Source organism: Apostichopus japonicus, chromosome 19, assembly GCF_037975245.1.
Source record: "Apostichopus japonicus isolate 1M-3 chromosome 19, ASM3797524v1, whole genome shotgun sequence".
In the NCBI taxonomy this organism is placed as follows: Eukaryota; Metazoa; Echinodermata; class Holothuroidea; order Aspidochirotida; family Stichopodidae; genus Apostichopus; species Apostichopus japonicus.
The window spans coordinates 11982600-11998926 of NC_092579.1; the positions used below are offsets into that span (position 1 = coordinate 11982600).

At 36.2% G+C, this 16327-nt stretch overlaps 1 protein-coding gene across 2 annotated transcripts in view; it reads right to left on the reverse strand.

Annotated features, from left to right (window-relative positions):
• LOC139959621 (transmembrane channel-like protein 7) overlaps positions 1–16327 on the reverse strand; it is a 32923-nt gene that overhangs the window by 10986 nt on the left and 5610 nt on the right. For both annotated transcript variants that reach the window (XM_071957382.1, XM_071957383.1), the window contains exons 3-11: positions 15611–15662; positions 14475–14556; positions 7895–8029; positions 6113–6216; positions 4657–4829; positions 3794–3941; positions 2355–2516; positions 1232–1398; positions 876–996 (exon numbers count right to left, since the gene is read on the reverse strand). In XM_071957382.1, coding sequence (XP_071813483.1) covers positions 876–996; positions 1232–1398; positions 2355–2516; positions 3794–3941; positions 4657–4829; positions 6113–6216; positions 7895–8029; positions 14475–14556; positions 15611–15662 — 1144 coding nt within the window. The remainder of the gene's footprint in view (positions 1–875; positions 997–1231; positions 1399–2354; positions 2517–3793; positions 3942–4656; positions 4830–6112; positions 6217–7894; positions 8030–14474; positions 14557–15610; positions 15663–16327) is intronic.

A 16327-nucleotide genomic window follows, 5' to 3' on the forward strand; every position in this document is an offset into this window, starting at 1 on the left:
TATCTAATAAACCTCTAAAAGAATATTTCTTCTCTCTTTGCAATGCAAAGTTTCTGTATACTACTATCCTACATATATTTTGTATTAACTTCAGTTTCAAACTCACCTGCAATAAATCACTTTCATAAATCAGAGAAAAACCTGCTATCATTTGGTTTCCAAAAAACATGAGTTTCGGAATACGACATGCCAGGAGGGCAGACAGATACCGTAGTATAACTTCAATATTTCACCACCATAGATATTATCTTTTTATGAATAGCGCCATCTATACATCTTACAACGTTATTCCAGTGGCTGGAACTGATAGCTTAAATGAATTACTGGAAATTTTTTATATATTAATGTCAAAACCATCTCCTCATAGCATTTTTTAATGGCATAGGAATATATGGGTGTTTGAAATTGGGTGATATGTTGTGAATGCAATCAATGTCTGTATTTTGTTTATATTTTGTTTTTTGCTTATATAAATACCGCTTAAAAGCAATATGATCATAAAAACATGTATTCATCTCCATGTATAATGGATAGTTTGTGGTTTATTTCATACTTAAAGAAGGAGTAAATACATTTCTTTAATAATATTAACCCCACACCACTTCACCATCCCCCTCCTCCCCACATCCCAACCCCCCCCCAAAAAAAAATTAACATCTAAAACTTGAAGAGAAGACACTTACCCTTAATCCAGATGTAGTACAAAACCGGCATTCTTCATCTCTTGCAGATCCAGAGCAATTAATTTGACCAAATATGGTATTAATAATATTGACCCCACACCACTTCACCATACCCCTCCTCCCCACATCCCAACTCCCTCCTCCCCCCCCAAAAAAAAATTAACATCTAAAACTTGAAGAGAAGACACTTACCCTTAATCCAGATGTAGTACAAAACCGGCATTCTTCATCTCTTGCAGATCCAGAGCAATTAACTTGACCAAATATGGAGAAAATCAGGATGACCAGTGAAGCCAACCTCAGGAAGACAGTCCTATTATAGCAACAACAACAAAAACCAGGATATTATGATTGATATCATAACATATTCATTAGGGAGGGAACAGAAGGGAAGGGCCACTATTTGATAATATGCCTCACTGACACTATGGGAGGCAGTTCTGTGTGAAGGATCCCTCCACACCAACCCCCCCCCCCCTACTCCAGTGAAGAGATGTAAAATAAATAGGTTATTGGCATATACAAGTGAAACTTAAACGTTACTTTACCTCAACAGCGTAATCCCAATTTCAAATTGTGGACTGTAATCTTCAAACTTGACCATGACATTAAAGACGACTGGAATGATACCGTTGAGGACAGTGATCATTATAGATGGAAGAAAACTGATAAGGAGTTGAACAAGGGCATTGTCCGAGAGGGGATTTGTAGTGTTCTGTCAAGGGGTGAAAAAAATACCATAATTATTCGTTGTCACAAAAATGAAGCATCTGGCTACTTTAACCATCAATGAAGGTAAAATAAACATTAATCTCACTGTCAACAATAATGTAGTCCATTCATACCACCAGAGACATTATGGAAGAGTGGAGAAAACATCAAATGTCAGTTACGTAAGACCGATATCATTATTTTAAACTTAATACTAGCCAAAAGATCTGCAATAAAGCTCATAGGTAATGTTCCCAGTTTTAGCATGCTCAACCTTGCTAGAATTTAAAAATTGCCAAAAATATAATTCTTGAGATTCTGGCTTCTTGAAATCACCAGATGTTTTGAAGACTTATAATCAGATGAAAGACATTCTGAAGCAAGCAGTCAAATTAAAATTTTAGCTTAATGGGGGGAGGTCAGGTAGGGTTTTTTTGGAGGGGGCGACAATTTGTTGATTGCTGGAAGCTTTTCTATGTTTATGAAACCTTCTCTATGATCGGATTGCTCAAGCGGAATGAAATTTCATATTCATAATAAATATTCACAAAATCATTCATTTCAATTCTGATTGTTCAGGTGATATAATTTACAAAATTGGCTTTCCTAAGAAGGGTCAGTTTGCAAGACATGTTTGAAAGGGAATGGACTGTGATATTCTGATGGTTTTAAGGAATATTCTTGTTCTTTCCAGAACAATTGAGCTTGTTCCAACTGCTTCTTCCATTAAAACAGGACCAACAATAAACAACAAACTGACATGGATTTCCACCAAACTAAAAAACCTCAGAAGTACAAGTTTATAACTCAGTTTTGCCCCCATACTAGACTATTTTGCATTGTGCAAAGTAACCCACTTCAAACCAAAATGACTCTATTTTGAATAATTAATATTTCAGTCAATTTACAGTTTATACATTATATTTATTAATTTTTGAAAATTGAGGATTATTTCCTTACCCCGATGGAAAAGTTGGTCACGTAGAATATGATGAAGAATGCTCCGCCCAGGATGGAGAGTACGATGATGTTTAATATCACTCTTATCCCGTACAATTTCACTTTCTGCCCTAAAGATCTATTTTCTCTTTGCATGGCACGGCTTTCTTCATCTAGGTCACTCTGAAGTGTTACAAGAGGAATCAGAACAGATATGTCACCTCAAAAAAATTTTTTTTTTTTAGTTGTATTGATCACCCACCGTCTTCTCAATGAAAAATAAAGGTACACCATTTACTGAATGGTTGGGGGTGGGATAGGGGGAGAGAGTGGGTTATTGAGAGAGAAGTGTGGAATGGGTGTGGGGTGGGACATATCCACTAGTTCTCCTGGTTCAAGCCAACCTGTTTAGTATTCTTGTGCGAGGGAAATTATACTGTGTTGAAATCTTGGACACACAATAATCACGCCTGATGAGTTCTCACCACATCTCATGTATGAGAACCATAGGGCACCAAACAGTGCTGAAACACATTCTACTGCAGTAAAGACTTGTGCCTTTTATCAAGTTTGTTGATTCTTTTTGAAACATGTACCAGTTCACCAATGGCAAAACAAAACACAATTGATGACAATGTGTTGATTCTTTGGCCACCTTCTTCGTGGTAGAATACCATATTATATTGCAACATAATGTGTTTTGTTATCCATCTTACACATACGTATTATAAGCAGCCTATTAGTCTTGTACGACTATGTTGGTTTTGCAATATTTCAAGAGTCCAAATGCTATTTTTATAATGCTAAGGCTCTATATTGTGCCTTTTTCTTCCTTTCTTTTAACCGCATCACAGCAGGGCATCACATGTATTAAAAGATCCTGTGCTTTTGTTACATCGTACATTATTCTATTTTCCATGTCTATGCTAAACTTTTAAAGCACATCAAGATTGCATCACATGTACAGTATCTCTGCATACGGATTTCTTGTCCGAACTCAAAAGGTCCTTCTTTCTACTTGGGATACCTGATGACAGGTACATGTTGTTGTATTGTACGGGGGGGGGGGGGGGGGGGGGGGTAAGGTAGATAGCAAAACAGGAAAATTGATGGCTACTACATGATGATAAAATTCTTAAACTTTCAAATTTTGAAATCTCTAAGACATTTGGCAGTAGTGTGGGAACGAGGGCAGTAAACAGAATATGGTTGGTCACTGTGAGGAGATCAGAGGTTAGCAAATATAGTAAGATATGATAATATATACTCGTGTAGAGATGTGGTGGGTGAAGAACAAAATGAAACATGATAATTTTACGTAACTTCTGACAACCTAGAATATTTAGCAAAATGCGATACCTGAGATTCCTGAGATTCAAAATCTGTATTATTGTTCCCTGAAAAAAACGAATCTATAAGTTTCTCAAGAGAAGAACATAAATCATGAATTGATTTCTTACTTTAAGTTCATATCTGATGCTCTCTTTCTTCAAGGTTGCGCTGTTCTTGTCAGTCAGAAGATAATCCCAGCCGCAGAAGACTTTGTTGCAGTATTTGACGACTGTATCCTCACTGCTGGCTAGACTCTCCTTGAGTGCTCCACTCGTACTGTGGGATTAAAAAAAGAAGATAACATGGAGAGAATTAAAAGGGCAAGCAAGATTCATTCACAGAGAGGCAGACTGACAGGAAATGCTAAAAAATACCTCAAAAAATGATCGAATTTCCAACAGAATTAATACAGCTGGCAACTTTAATGAAGATACACGAGGATTCCCTCTCCCTGACCTCCAAATCCCTCAGCCTTCCCCCATCCTCCGTGACAGCAGCAAACCCCTTCCATCACCCTCATTTACCCTTGGCTCATTTTTTCCATAACCCTACCCCCCCCCCCCCACCCTCATCCCTCTATCTTCTCTGTAAGTGTAGGAAATAATTGGTTAAATTTTACATACCAATTTCAAGTGTATGGAGGTCTGTTGTCATAAAAGGTTGGAATATATTAGGTTCTGTGAGGAAAACACTGCTCACATTATTATGTTTTGTGTACTTGGGAAAATGACAAACAATATATTGCTTTGTGAAACCAAATACAGTAATCATGGAAGTGAACTAACATTGATTATCAATAGATTGTTTTCCTCACCAATAATTCCCTTCATCTTGTGATCTCTTATTTAATCCATAGCTTTTTCTTGAGATTTGAGTAATTTTGACACTGCATCACCATGGCAGCAAGTACATTTTCACTGATATTTAAAGTCATGGGTAAAAATGTCAATTTTGCTTCTTACTGTAACTTTCTTCCCCATTGCAGACTTACTAGTTTAACATCAGCAGGAAGCTCAATACGAAGAGACCAACTGTTGTCAGGAGGTAAGCAAGCGGGAGGTCGTACTTATTGTCAATCTCGGTGCAATCAAACCCATGAAACTCTTCTCGAGTGTAGCAAGGTGAATAATTACCATAAAATAAATATGTCTGTTCCATCCAACCCTGAGAAAACCAGAAAACAAAAACATTTAGTCGTTCCGATGCCCAAAGATATTCATAGTGTGGTAAGCCATACATGCGAATATTCATGAACTTGTGCATACCAAAATGAAGAGGGATGATATATTGACTAATGCAGCAACATACAAGGGAAGGTACCAGGAATCGGTTAATATGTTGGCAAAGTCTATTTGGTGACATTTTTATGATCTCATAAGCATATATCTATATTCTTACATTGTATTATCCAATTACATGATGTATAAAGCTAGTTAGATATACTATTTCAGAGATATCTGACTAACAATTTCATGTTCACCGGTTAAATTTAATCATGATATGCACACAAAAACGACACGGTTGGTTGTATGAATGTAGTGTGACAAACCTAATATGTCAAGTATGAAAATCATGGAACATTTGGTTCTTGTCTAGTGGTTAAAAGCCATTTCTTGCAATTTTATTAATATTAATGACATAAAGATGGAAATGCAATGAACATGTGCTTATTTTGTACCAACATCACCATACCAGCATAAACCAAATCTTATGTTAAGCCCTGCCCATTCATTAATATTCATGGTATGGGACCAAAAATAATCTACTCAACACAGGGTATGTACCTAGTTAAGTATGACATTGATTCAACTTGTGGTTGTTAAGATATCATGTTTACAAGCTGTTTTTTACAAATTCCCATAAAGCCCCATCCATCATGAATATTAGAGGATAATATTGTTGTAAAAAAGAACATGCATATGTACAGTAGTTACATCACCATACAAAGTATAAACTAAATCAGACATTACAGAGATATTGACATTTTTAAAATTTTACGGTAATTCCTTTACCACTTATTAATATTCATGAGATGGGAACGAAAAACAATAGGGATCGTCCATTGACCATGACCAACTTATATACCAAGTATGACCTTGATGCAACTTTTGTTTGTTGAGATATCATGTTTAAGCTGTTTCTGAAGATTTCCCAATAAGCCCATCCACTCATGAATATTAATGAGGTAAAATTGTTGTTTTAAAGAACATATACTTACTATGTAGTTACATCATCATACCCGGTGTGAACTAAATGGGACATAAAGTTGAAGAGATACTGACATTTTCAGAATGTTACATTAAGCTCTACCCACTCATCGATGCATGATTTTAGTGGCTAAAATTGTGAAATTCTATACCTGACAAAGTAATGAAACCTGAGGTTAATGGTATGAGACACCACACTACAACCTCAAGGTATAGTCCAGATATACTGTATATACTCACAGATCCCTCCAGAAAATCAATGATACAAACTCCCCCGTTGCCATCTTTACAGTCGTTAATGATGATGTCATCATAGCTCTCTTCACACGATACAGTTTCATTAGCTGGTTAAGAAAGACAACCAAAAAATGAACTGTAGTACCACAATCACTAGGGTGAGGGGATAGGGTCAATAGGGTGAGGTGATAGGGCAATAGGGTGAGGGGGCAGGGTGAATAGTTTCAGGAGACAGGGTCAGATGATAGGATGAGGGGATAGGGTCAATAGGGTGAGGGGATAGGGCAATAGGGTGAGGGGGAAGGGTGAATAGGGCCAGGAGACATGGTCATGTGATAGGATGAGGGGATAGGGTCAATAGAGTGAGGGGATAGGGCAATAGGGTGAGGGGGCAGGGTGAATAGTGTCAGGAGATAGGATGAGGGGAAAGGGTCAATAGGGTGAGGGGATAGGGTCGATAGGGTGAGGGGATAGGGTCAATAGGATGAGGGTATAGGGTCAATAGAGGGGATAGAGTTAATAGGATGAGAGAATACTGTAGGGTCAATAGGGTGAGGGGTTGAGGTCAATAGAGGGGATAGGGTCAACAGGGTATGGGGATAGGGTCAATAGAGTCGATAGAGTTAATAGGGTGACGGAATAGGGTCAATAGGGGAGGGAGGGATATGGTCAATATTTGATAAGAGCATGATCTAAACTGCTCCTTTATCTAAACTTCTTAACTTCAAATAGAATGGTAAATTGGAGCACTTGTTGGTACATTGAAATTAAGTTGAATTTTGTTGTTGTTATTCTTTCAACTTGGGGCAAAACATGGTTTTTACTTTCAACAGAAGAACCCAAATTTTGCAATTAGCAGTACATCAAACGAAATGCATACATTAATTTAAAAACAACTTGCCCACTCAGGCAAGGAGTTTCCAGAATAAACTTGCCCTGATAATGTGTTTACTTGCCCTGGAATGACGGAAAAAACAGGTAGACTGGTAACGCAATAAATGTCTATTGTTACTTGCACTATTGTTTGTTTACACTGTGTTTTATGGCTTATGCGAATGATAGTGATGCTGAACATTGTGATGTTAATTTTTATTTGCGTTGTTGCTTTAAGAAATATAAACATCAGCAGGATTTCTCGACTGAGTAAATCATTCATTGCAATTACTACTGTATGATCTACCATTCTTTGTGTATGATTGTCATGTTATTACCACGTGATTGCTTGTTGAGATCATAATCTGTTTTTCCTAATCTGTTTTCTATAATTGCTACTTATTTCGGACTATTTAATTTTTTTCCAGCTGTTCCATGTAGTTCTCTCTTTTAAGAATATATAAGAAATCAGCCAATTTTAAAGTTGTTTTCTTTTAGTGTGTTTTGGGGCACATACCAAGTAAACATTGCAATTATTCACAAAAGTTTTGATTTCTTCTCAGATTTCATCATTTTTGTAGTGCAAAAGTTTGTAATTAAATCTTAATCAGTTGCGGAAATTCAAATTCCAGTGCTTTTTGAAAGGGAATTAATGCGCTTTTTTTCCAAATATTTTGTCTTGTGAAAGTTTGATCAAGACCTCAATCAATACCAATACAAACAATAAATACATTGTTAAAATATAAGGAATTTTAAAAGCGATCCCTTGTAAATTATAACAAAGCTGGTTTCGTCCATGATCAGTTTGTCACCGTGGCAATGGACTGTATCGTTGATACTGTTCTGGGTTTCGTCCGTAATCAGTTTGTCACGGTGGCAACGGATTGTACCGTTGATACTGTTCAGGCTTACCTGCCGTGTAGTTTCTGACAAGGATGATCTGTGGCAGAACTATCAAACCAAGCACCAAGAACGAGATGTAGATGTTTAAGAAGAGCAGCCATTTTAGGAAAACAAAATAAGACACCACAGCTGTTCCGAACTTCCCTGCAAAGGAAAAGAAAAAATACAGGAGACAAAGGATTACCAAACAGGATTAAAGAAATACAATCAGAAAATATTGACCCTTTAATGTTTTGAAAAGTACTTTACAAGCTATTAAGTCTGAACCTTAAATTTGTCTGTCCTTAATTTAGAAGTGAGAGAGCATGAAGCTTGGCTATCAACATACAGTACGTATTACTCACTGACAAATCACTGAAAACTAGGTGGAAACTATCATTGTTAAGTGTGTATTGACCTGAAAATGGGTTGGGAGGGGGGTGGCAGGAGGGGTGGGCAGGCACAGTTTTAAAATTATGATCAAAATGGGTAGGGTAAGGTACGTAGACTGGAGGGCCTTCATGTCGATTGGAGACAGATGTAACAAGACGAGTACAGTAGTTCAAATCCTGACTTGTCATGATCATGGTACAAAGTACTGCACACTGTCACACTTATTGTGGAACTTACTCCACCCCCTCGCCCTCCCGCCCTTTCAAGCCGTCCCTCTTCTCGTTTCCAGCCTTCACAAGATCTACAGCATTTCTGTGGGTAATAGTAGATGCTGACACTTCACATCATGACGAGCATGTACTTAGAATTAATGATAGTCAAGTGTTTGCCAATGTATGAATACTGAGGGGAGTTTATGGAGTATGTCTCATGGATAATACTCCTTCATAGCTCAAACCACCGTCTCATGAATGTTTACTTATCGCATGAGGTGATGAATGCTTTATGTAGAGGTGTGTAGTAATGTGATTGTAGCTACGAGTCTACGGCAGCAAATATCTCGAGCCATTGACATTAAAACTGCAATATGTTCACACCAGGAGAGCAATATACAGACTTACTCTAAAATGAATTGCATTTTACTATGTTTACTGTGTACATACTGGTGGGTTATTGGGAACAAAGTGCACAACAGAAACTAATTCATGTTCTAAGACTTGCAAGATGGAATATTCACATCCCTGGTTGTACGACTTCATAAACTAAACGGCTTCAAGACTTTGTAACAAATGTTTCTAAATTACAGTATTAACTGAAGATGTCGAATCTCGGAGACAGTATAATAGAAATCTAGCACTACATATACTAAGGAAAAGGCATTTCGCATGTGAACTATACAAGCACTGGTCGTTATCAGAAGTCATTGTGTGCGCTTATCAGTCATTTGGTGTGCAAGTGTCGGTTCTAACACTACTATGGGACCATCAGAATTATCCAAAGCTACTGTACATCTCCACATAGTTTTTTCTTCCTCAAGCAGTTGAGAAGATGGTGAATTAACTACTTGCGAACTTGTCCCTTTGACTTTATAGCACACTATAGATAATACGTATATACTGTAGCTAGAATCCAACAAAATGAAGGGCATGCATCTGTTAGCAGCTGCAGTATACATGTCAATGACATCTCCTTGCCATAGGCGTAGGAGGCGGGGGGCTGCCCCCCCCCCACCAACCAAAAATTTTTGTGAAAATTCGGGCAATATGCTGAGAATTTTTCGGGCACCTACAGTACTCAAATGAAAATAATTTGCAATGTGTTTTTCAATGGTTAAACTGATATTACTATCATCATTATTATTTTAACGACTTCCCCATTAATTATAACCAATATGGAAGGGTAATAACACGGCAAAAGATTGAATGTTATTGGCATGCGATGAAATAACCGATGCTTGCCTATATGATATGCACATTAAGATGTTGAACGGGTGCGGAGCAAGGAAATTCACATGAAATGATTCTTCTTTTCTTAGTATTGACTGATATGTTATCATTGTCAGATATGAAAGCCATGCTACATTATATTTTATTTTCGGGCAAGTCGTTACAGCCCCCCCTTAATCAAATTGGGCTCCTACGCCCATGCTCCTTGCTAAGTTGTCTAGTCATTTATCTACACATGCTATAAGAGATTATTTTTTCCTATCCCATTTAGTAGATATAAGAACAAGGAAACTACACCATTACCAACCGCTAGCTAACAGTACTTACAGCAGCATACATCTTGCACTGAAATCAGCTCTAATTAACCATAATCAGTAAACTTTGAACTTTGAAGGTAAACAATCAAAACAATTAAGTCAGTCCAAAAACGGTTACTTGGAAACTCTTCAACATGACTCTTAGTTTACACAATACATTAGCAGATTGATTTACCAATGTCTAATACTGTCAGGTATAATGCACATGTGGAGATTAGCTTCTGGATTTTGAAGTTTGAATAGTATTGAATGGAAAAGGTCTAACAAATGCTAAGGGTATACTATACTGTAAATCTCCAATTGAGTCTGATCACAAAGTTCAATTTAAAACACGAACAAGTACTTGATAGTAGATTAGAGGAATTTTAGGGGATGCACCTCAAAACTGTGATCACTGGAAATTGTACTGTATTTCTGGAACTATAAAGAGATGTGATAATGGCTGCTTCTCTTTAAGATTGTTATGGTACTACTAGATCTTAGAAACTTTATTGTGACGGGAGGCTTGAACAATGCAGTGTCCAGCTAACTTCCGAACAAGTTCCAGCTCTACCCTGTACTTCTTCGGATACTGCCAAAGAAACATATAATACTAGACGTTAGAACACTTAGGATGATTGACTGGTAGAATAATTTCATGATCGTATAATTAACTCTGCATTGTTTTAATTTTCTAAGGAAATAAAGTCGTTGGCAGGCTTTACCCTTAACAGCTTTTGTGTTAACATTCCAATTAAGTTTATTATCAATATATGTACGTTCCCAGGTACTTGTAGCTTTCTACCCTCTCAACTACTTTGCCATCGGTTATGACATGATCATGAACATTATTGCCTTTCCTGAAATCAAACACTAGTTCCTTAGTTTTATTTATATTTAACATCAGACTGTTACTTTTACACCATTTGGCTTTATTTAAAATTCTTAACACTAGAAAAATATTTCCTAACATCAGTTTCATTTACATATGAACAACACAGTCTACCGTTACCTCTTTCTCAAGTAAAACCAATTAAATATTAATTGAGATACACCTCCCAGACTTTCAAATCAATAAGTTGTTTATGGTACTCTTTATTACATACTGTACTGTGTCACAACTAAAGCAACAGGAAACTAAACAAACCATGAGTAGAGAAGGCAAAGACAATATAGGGCAATTAACACCCCAGATTCTATCTTATCAGTGAAAGGAAACGATACAATTGAAGGTTGGATTTAAGTGATGATCAAATATCAACATATTAGCAAATTTTTCCTTTATTTTCATCAAATATATCGTACAGGTAAAAAATGTCAATGTCCTCTTTAAGTTTCTAACTAATGATTATTGGCAGTAAAATGGTAAAATTTGTTACATTGATATCAAAGAAAGTGCCGGGCGGAAATGTTTGAAATACTGTTTGTGCGGGGCGGCATTCAGAACTGCCGGGTGCTGCCGCCCACCCGCCTCGTGCACATCCCTGATGTTTAATCTAATTCTCCCATTTGGTCTTTTTTACTTCTTGAGGTACTGTACAGCACAGTAATTTCATATCCTTGAAAGAGGTTGTTGAACTTTAGAAGGGGATACTTTTGTAAGTCAGTACGAAACTACGAATGTAATAGTACTCTAACAATTTGGTAATACCTGCACAAATAAATAATAAATAAAAACAATAACGATCTAGATACTGCACTAAACATCACTCTGCCTACAATATACAAGAGACATGATACATTACATATATACAGTACTTATATTCTCACTGCATTGAATACAGGTTCTGTCAATCATACATGTTGCACAGCTTAAAAGTCTGCCATCCCAAATAGGCTAGAAAAATCAGAAGTGCAAACCACTATTTTTGACATGGGATGCTAAGATGTAACATGATTCTAGAGAAGAGATATATATGAAAAGGAGGATACCCATTCCATTTAAAAAAAATAATGAAGGGGGCTTACTGTAGACGTAAAATGGTGCTATAATAGATATATTTTTTTCAAGTTTTGCGACAATGTTAAAAAAAATAAAGATAATTCAACTGTTCAAAGATTCTAGAGAAGAGATGAAAAGGAGGAAAGGAGGATACCCATTCCATTTAATAAAAATAACGAAGGGGGCTTAGACGTAAAATGGTGCTATATTTTTCAAGTTTTACGACAATGTTAAAAAATATAATAATAATTCAACTGTTCGAAAATTGTACTATACATATGAAATATGTACTGCACACTAGGAAATTTATTGTGATGTTCTGTCTGATGGGAGGTGATATGAATTTTATTCTGGGAGATGGTGAAGAGGGCCCCCCTTAGAAGTATACGGTTATATACTGTAAATAAGGGTCACCTACTGTATGCTCAAATCTTAAAAAGCACTTTACCATGTACCATCTTTAAGGCTACTGTAAATCTGCCTCCCACTTGAAAAATTCCAGGAACCTCCAGGAAATTAATGTTTCAAAACTTTCAGCAGTTTAAGCAGCCAAATGAATTTGGGCCATAGAAGTGATGACATGAAAGGTTGTCGACTATTTCCTCAAGAGTTTAACATGCCATTCACCCCATACGCAGTGTGTATGACAGAATGCATGGCACTATGAAGTTGAACACAGCCTACCCGATCTCATTGTTATGAAAGTTTGAACAGAATAGAATAAAACCACTATAAAATACAAAGACATGAACAGCATGCTCCTCTACAGTGTAAACATTTCAAAACAAATATCACAATTTCCACAAAATTGACTGATAATACACTGTGGGGCATGTAAGACAGCAGTGAACTTCTTTCAAATAAAATTGCAAAATTAAAGACTAAAGTGCAATCATACAGAGCTCAGACCATATACCAGATGCCAATACATGCTATTTTTTTAAATCAGAAAATGTAAATGTTTAGTGGTTACAATACCTAACCATATTCATAGTGTGGTAAGCCATGTATGTTAATATACATGAACTTGTGCACACCAAAATGATGAGGATTATCTATTGACTAGTGTGGTAACATAAGTGTATAAACGAAGGTACCAGGAATCAGTTATCATGTTTACAAAGTAGATATGTGTGTTTAGTGACATAGTATAACCAGAAATCCAGTTGGGTTTGTGATTCCTTGCGATAAAATGTGCTCAAAGTACAAAATAACTATCTGACTAATGTAGAGTAAATTTGTCCAAGAATTAAGTGAGAGCCAGAAAAGATCAGAGATTTCCAGCTCTTATTGTAACATTCCCTTGTGGGCATTGATCAACCATTTCATAAACTGGTAAAGATTTTACAGTATACAATTTTTATACCAAAATGTTTCAATATCCAGAAAGAACAGTCTTCCTTTGTGAAATATAGACAAAGTAAAAGTAATGAAGTATTTATAAATCACAGAGTAAATGGCCATTGAGCCAACTGGAGATAACCTGTCGACCCTCTTCAGGAAATTTTTTTGCTGATTTGAGAAAACCTGTTGAACCCTTGAAATAGCCAAGAGTGAAAACTGATAACCACAGTTTCAGTGCAGATTTAAAACTACTCTCAAAGCAGATTTCATTTCCTGGATGATTGTATGTTTTGTTGAAGGATCTGGGATCTGGACGATCAGAACCCTCTACAGGGAATATTCTAGCATTCAAATTGAGTGTTGCACTCTTGAAGGCTCTGACTTTCTAATAAAACACTTCATGGTTCAGTGTGTACAAAAATCTTCTTTTTTGTATATATACTGTACATGTAGCAATTTGACCATTTTTTTGGCGATGCGATAGCAGATACATTATAATTAATTCCCTGCTCTGGGCTTTTGAAAACTTGTAGCATGCAGGTTTAATTTTGGAGCCAATACTGGTGATCTATAAGTTTATTTTGAAGGTGAGCTGTTAAATAATAGATCTATACCCTCATTTAGTGCCATGTAATAACTAAACACAAGATTGGATGTATTATCTGATGTGTATTATTGTCATTGCAAGGACAAGTTAATAGTAACTCCACAGTACGTATACAAAAACAGAGCTGTTATTTTTTTAGCTAGAGACTGAAAGAGGTATCAATTTCTTCTCTTCCTGTAATTGCTTTTTGGTGTATACTGCAGTAAGGTAGAACAGTCCAAACAATATAGTTCAGGGTCAAGTGAATGTAGAATCCTTCCATACATTAAAAAGTTAACGTTGCTAATAGATGCATGAATAAAATGGACTTTAAATGTGTTAGCATGTTTTAATATATTGTTCCAATGGGTACAGTTCCTAAGTTTAAAAAAAAATATAGAGAGTGAGAAAACTGTAACACATTGGTTCAAAACCATGATATTAATGTATTGCACAGTATATCATTATGCGTGTATGGAGAGCCAAGATGCTATTGTAATCATATTGAAAAATTATTTTCAAACCACATTTTGAAGAATGAAAAAGCTCTTATTTTGAAGGTTTACTTTTTAATTGTTGTACAATTAAGGGAATACAGACTAACCTTCCACCACTTTCAGTGAAGATCTCCAAATTTCAAATTGGAGGGAAAGATCATAGATTCTGTACTTGAACTTCGTCCATCTCTACAGAAAATTGAAGGAGGAAAGACAAAAGAATTAAGAAATCATGATCAAACGATAACAGTTGTTTCGTTGCACAGTCATTGTAGTAAATGACATTTAATTTTTATAAAGGTATCCTTGCTTAAAATTTGTCTGAAATGATCATGGTTTTAAAGCAGCAGTTGATGTAAACATTTAACAGCTTAGAGACGTATAAATGATTGTCATAAATCATAAGTGTTAGCAATGAGGCTTAGCAATCGGGAGGTTACGGCTTTGATACCAGCCCGGTCATAGTAAGGTTGGTTTTTCATCCAATCTGAGCAATCTACGGTTTAACCATCTGCAATGACTTTCTAACTTGAAAAGATTCCAAATTTGAGTTAAAAATGTTGAATTGGAAGCCACCCGACCTGTAAGTTGTAATCCATACAGTAAGCCCTTGCAAGATCGTTTCTCCCACATTTGTGGTCACTTAAGCGTTGTAAAAATAACTGGTGATTATTATTAAAATGGTTATTTACTGTACATCCAAATGATGGTCAATTGATTAACGATTATTTTATGATTTCTGTTAATGCTGCAGGGGCAAATCCAGGATTTTGAAAAAGGAAGGTATGTGTCCATGAGGTCGTTGAAGCAGACTCCTATCAGGGAGGGTCTGGTTAACCCCCCCCCCCCAACCAAGGCCCCAGAAAAAAAATTAAAGTGAAATGCCTGTGCATACTTAGGCATATTTAGACTATAAAGTATGGTCTGCATGCAAGGCTATGCAACTACGCACATGGTTGTGCAAATAGCTACGTTTAAGTTTTTGTATATATGGAATTGAAGAAGGGGAGGGGGAGGGGAGGAGGAGCTGTGCACCCCCATACTTTCTCTATCTGGTCAGCATCTGCTCTATGCTAGGAAACCGGATAGTTTAATACATATTGTGATTTCCTCCAAAAAAGACTTGTGTTTGTTTTGACATGTCAAATGTCTTAGGTAAGATATCTACTGTATGGATGCACAAAAGCTAGATTGAGCCATTGAATCAACCTGAACCTGATAAAATAAAATTATAAATACTCACAGTGCCGACAGTACGAGAAAACTTTGATGGCTGTTTCTTTGAATACTGGGATCTGTAAAGAAATAATAACACATAAATATATCCTGCATTCTGCATCAAGAAAAACTGAAAATAATATGAATAATATATAAATATAAAAAACCTGGAAGGTCATAAAAAGCAGTAAGGGATATACTTCGTTTTAGCAATTATTAGCACACTAACATTGATGATCAAAATTGATTATCCTTTTCGAGCAACAGACATTTCATAATTATAGTTTAGAGCTAACTCAGTTTATCAAATGTTGCAGTAAAATAATTGGAAGTGCAATATCTAGTTTAGTCCAGTTGGCTCTGTGTACAAAATGGACTCCCATTGACATCACAGAGAGGGACACCTCACTGACAATATTTACATTATAGCTACTTTAGAACCAAGGTTGGCTCTGTGTACAAAATGGACAAAAAGAATCATGTCATAAACTTGGAAACCTCATTTATTTATGACACGGTCCCTATTTACATGTCGAATAATACCTGGAAATATCTCATCAAGGAAGTTGAGAGACCAATAAATCCTGTACAAAGAATACACACATAGTATTCACAAAGAATACACACATGTATATAGTATTCACAAACAACCTGTTTCACTATTCAGTTTCCTGTTTTCAAATTCTGATGCTTGTTAAATTTCCATTTTTTTGCTTCAAACATTTAATATAAACCAAGCTTC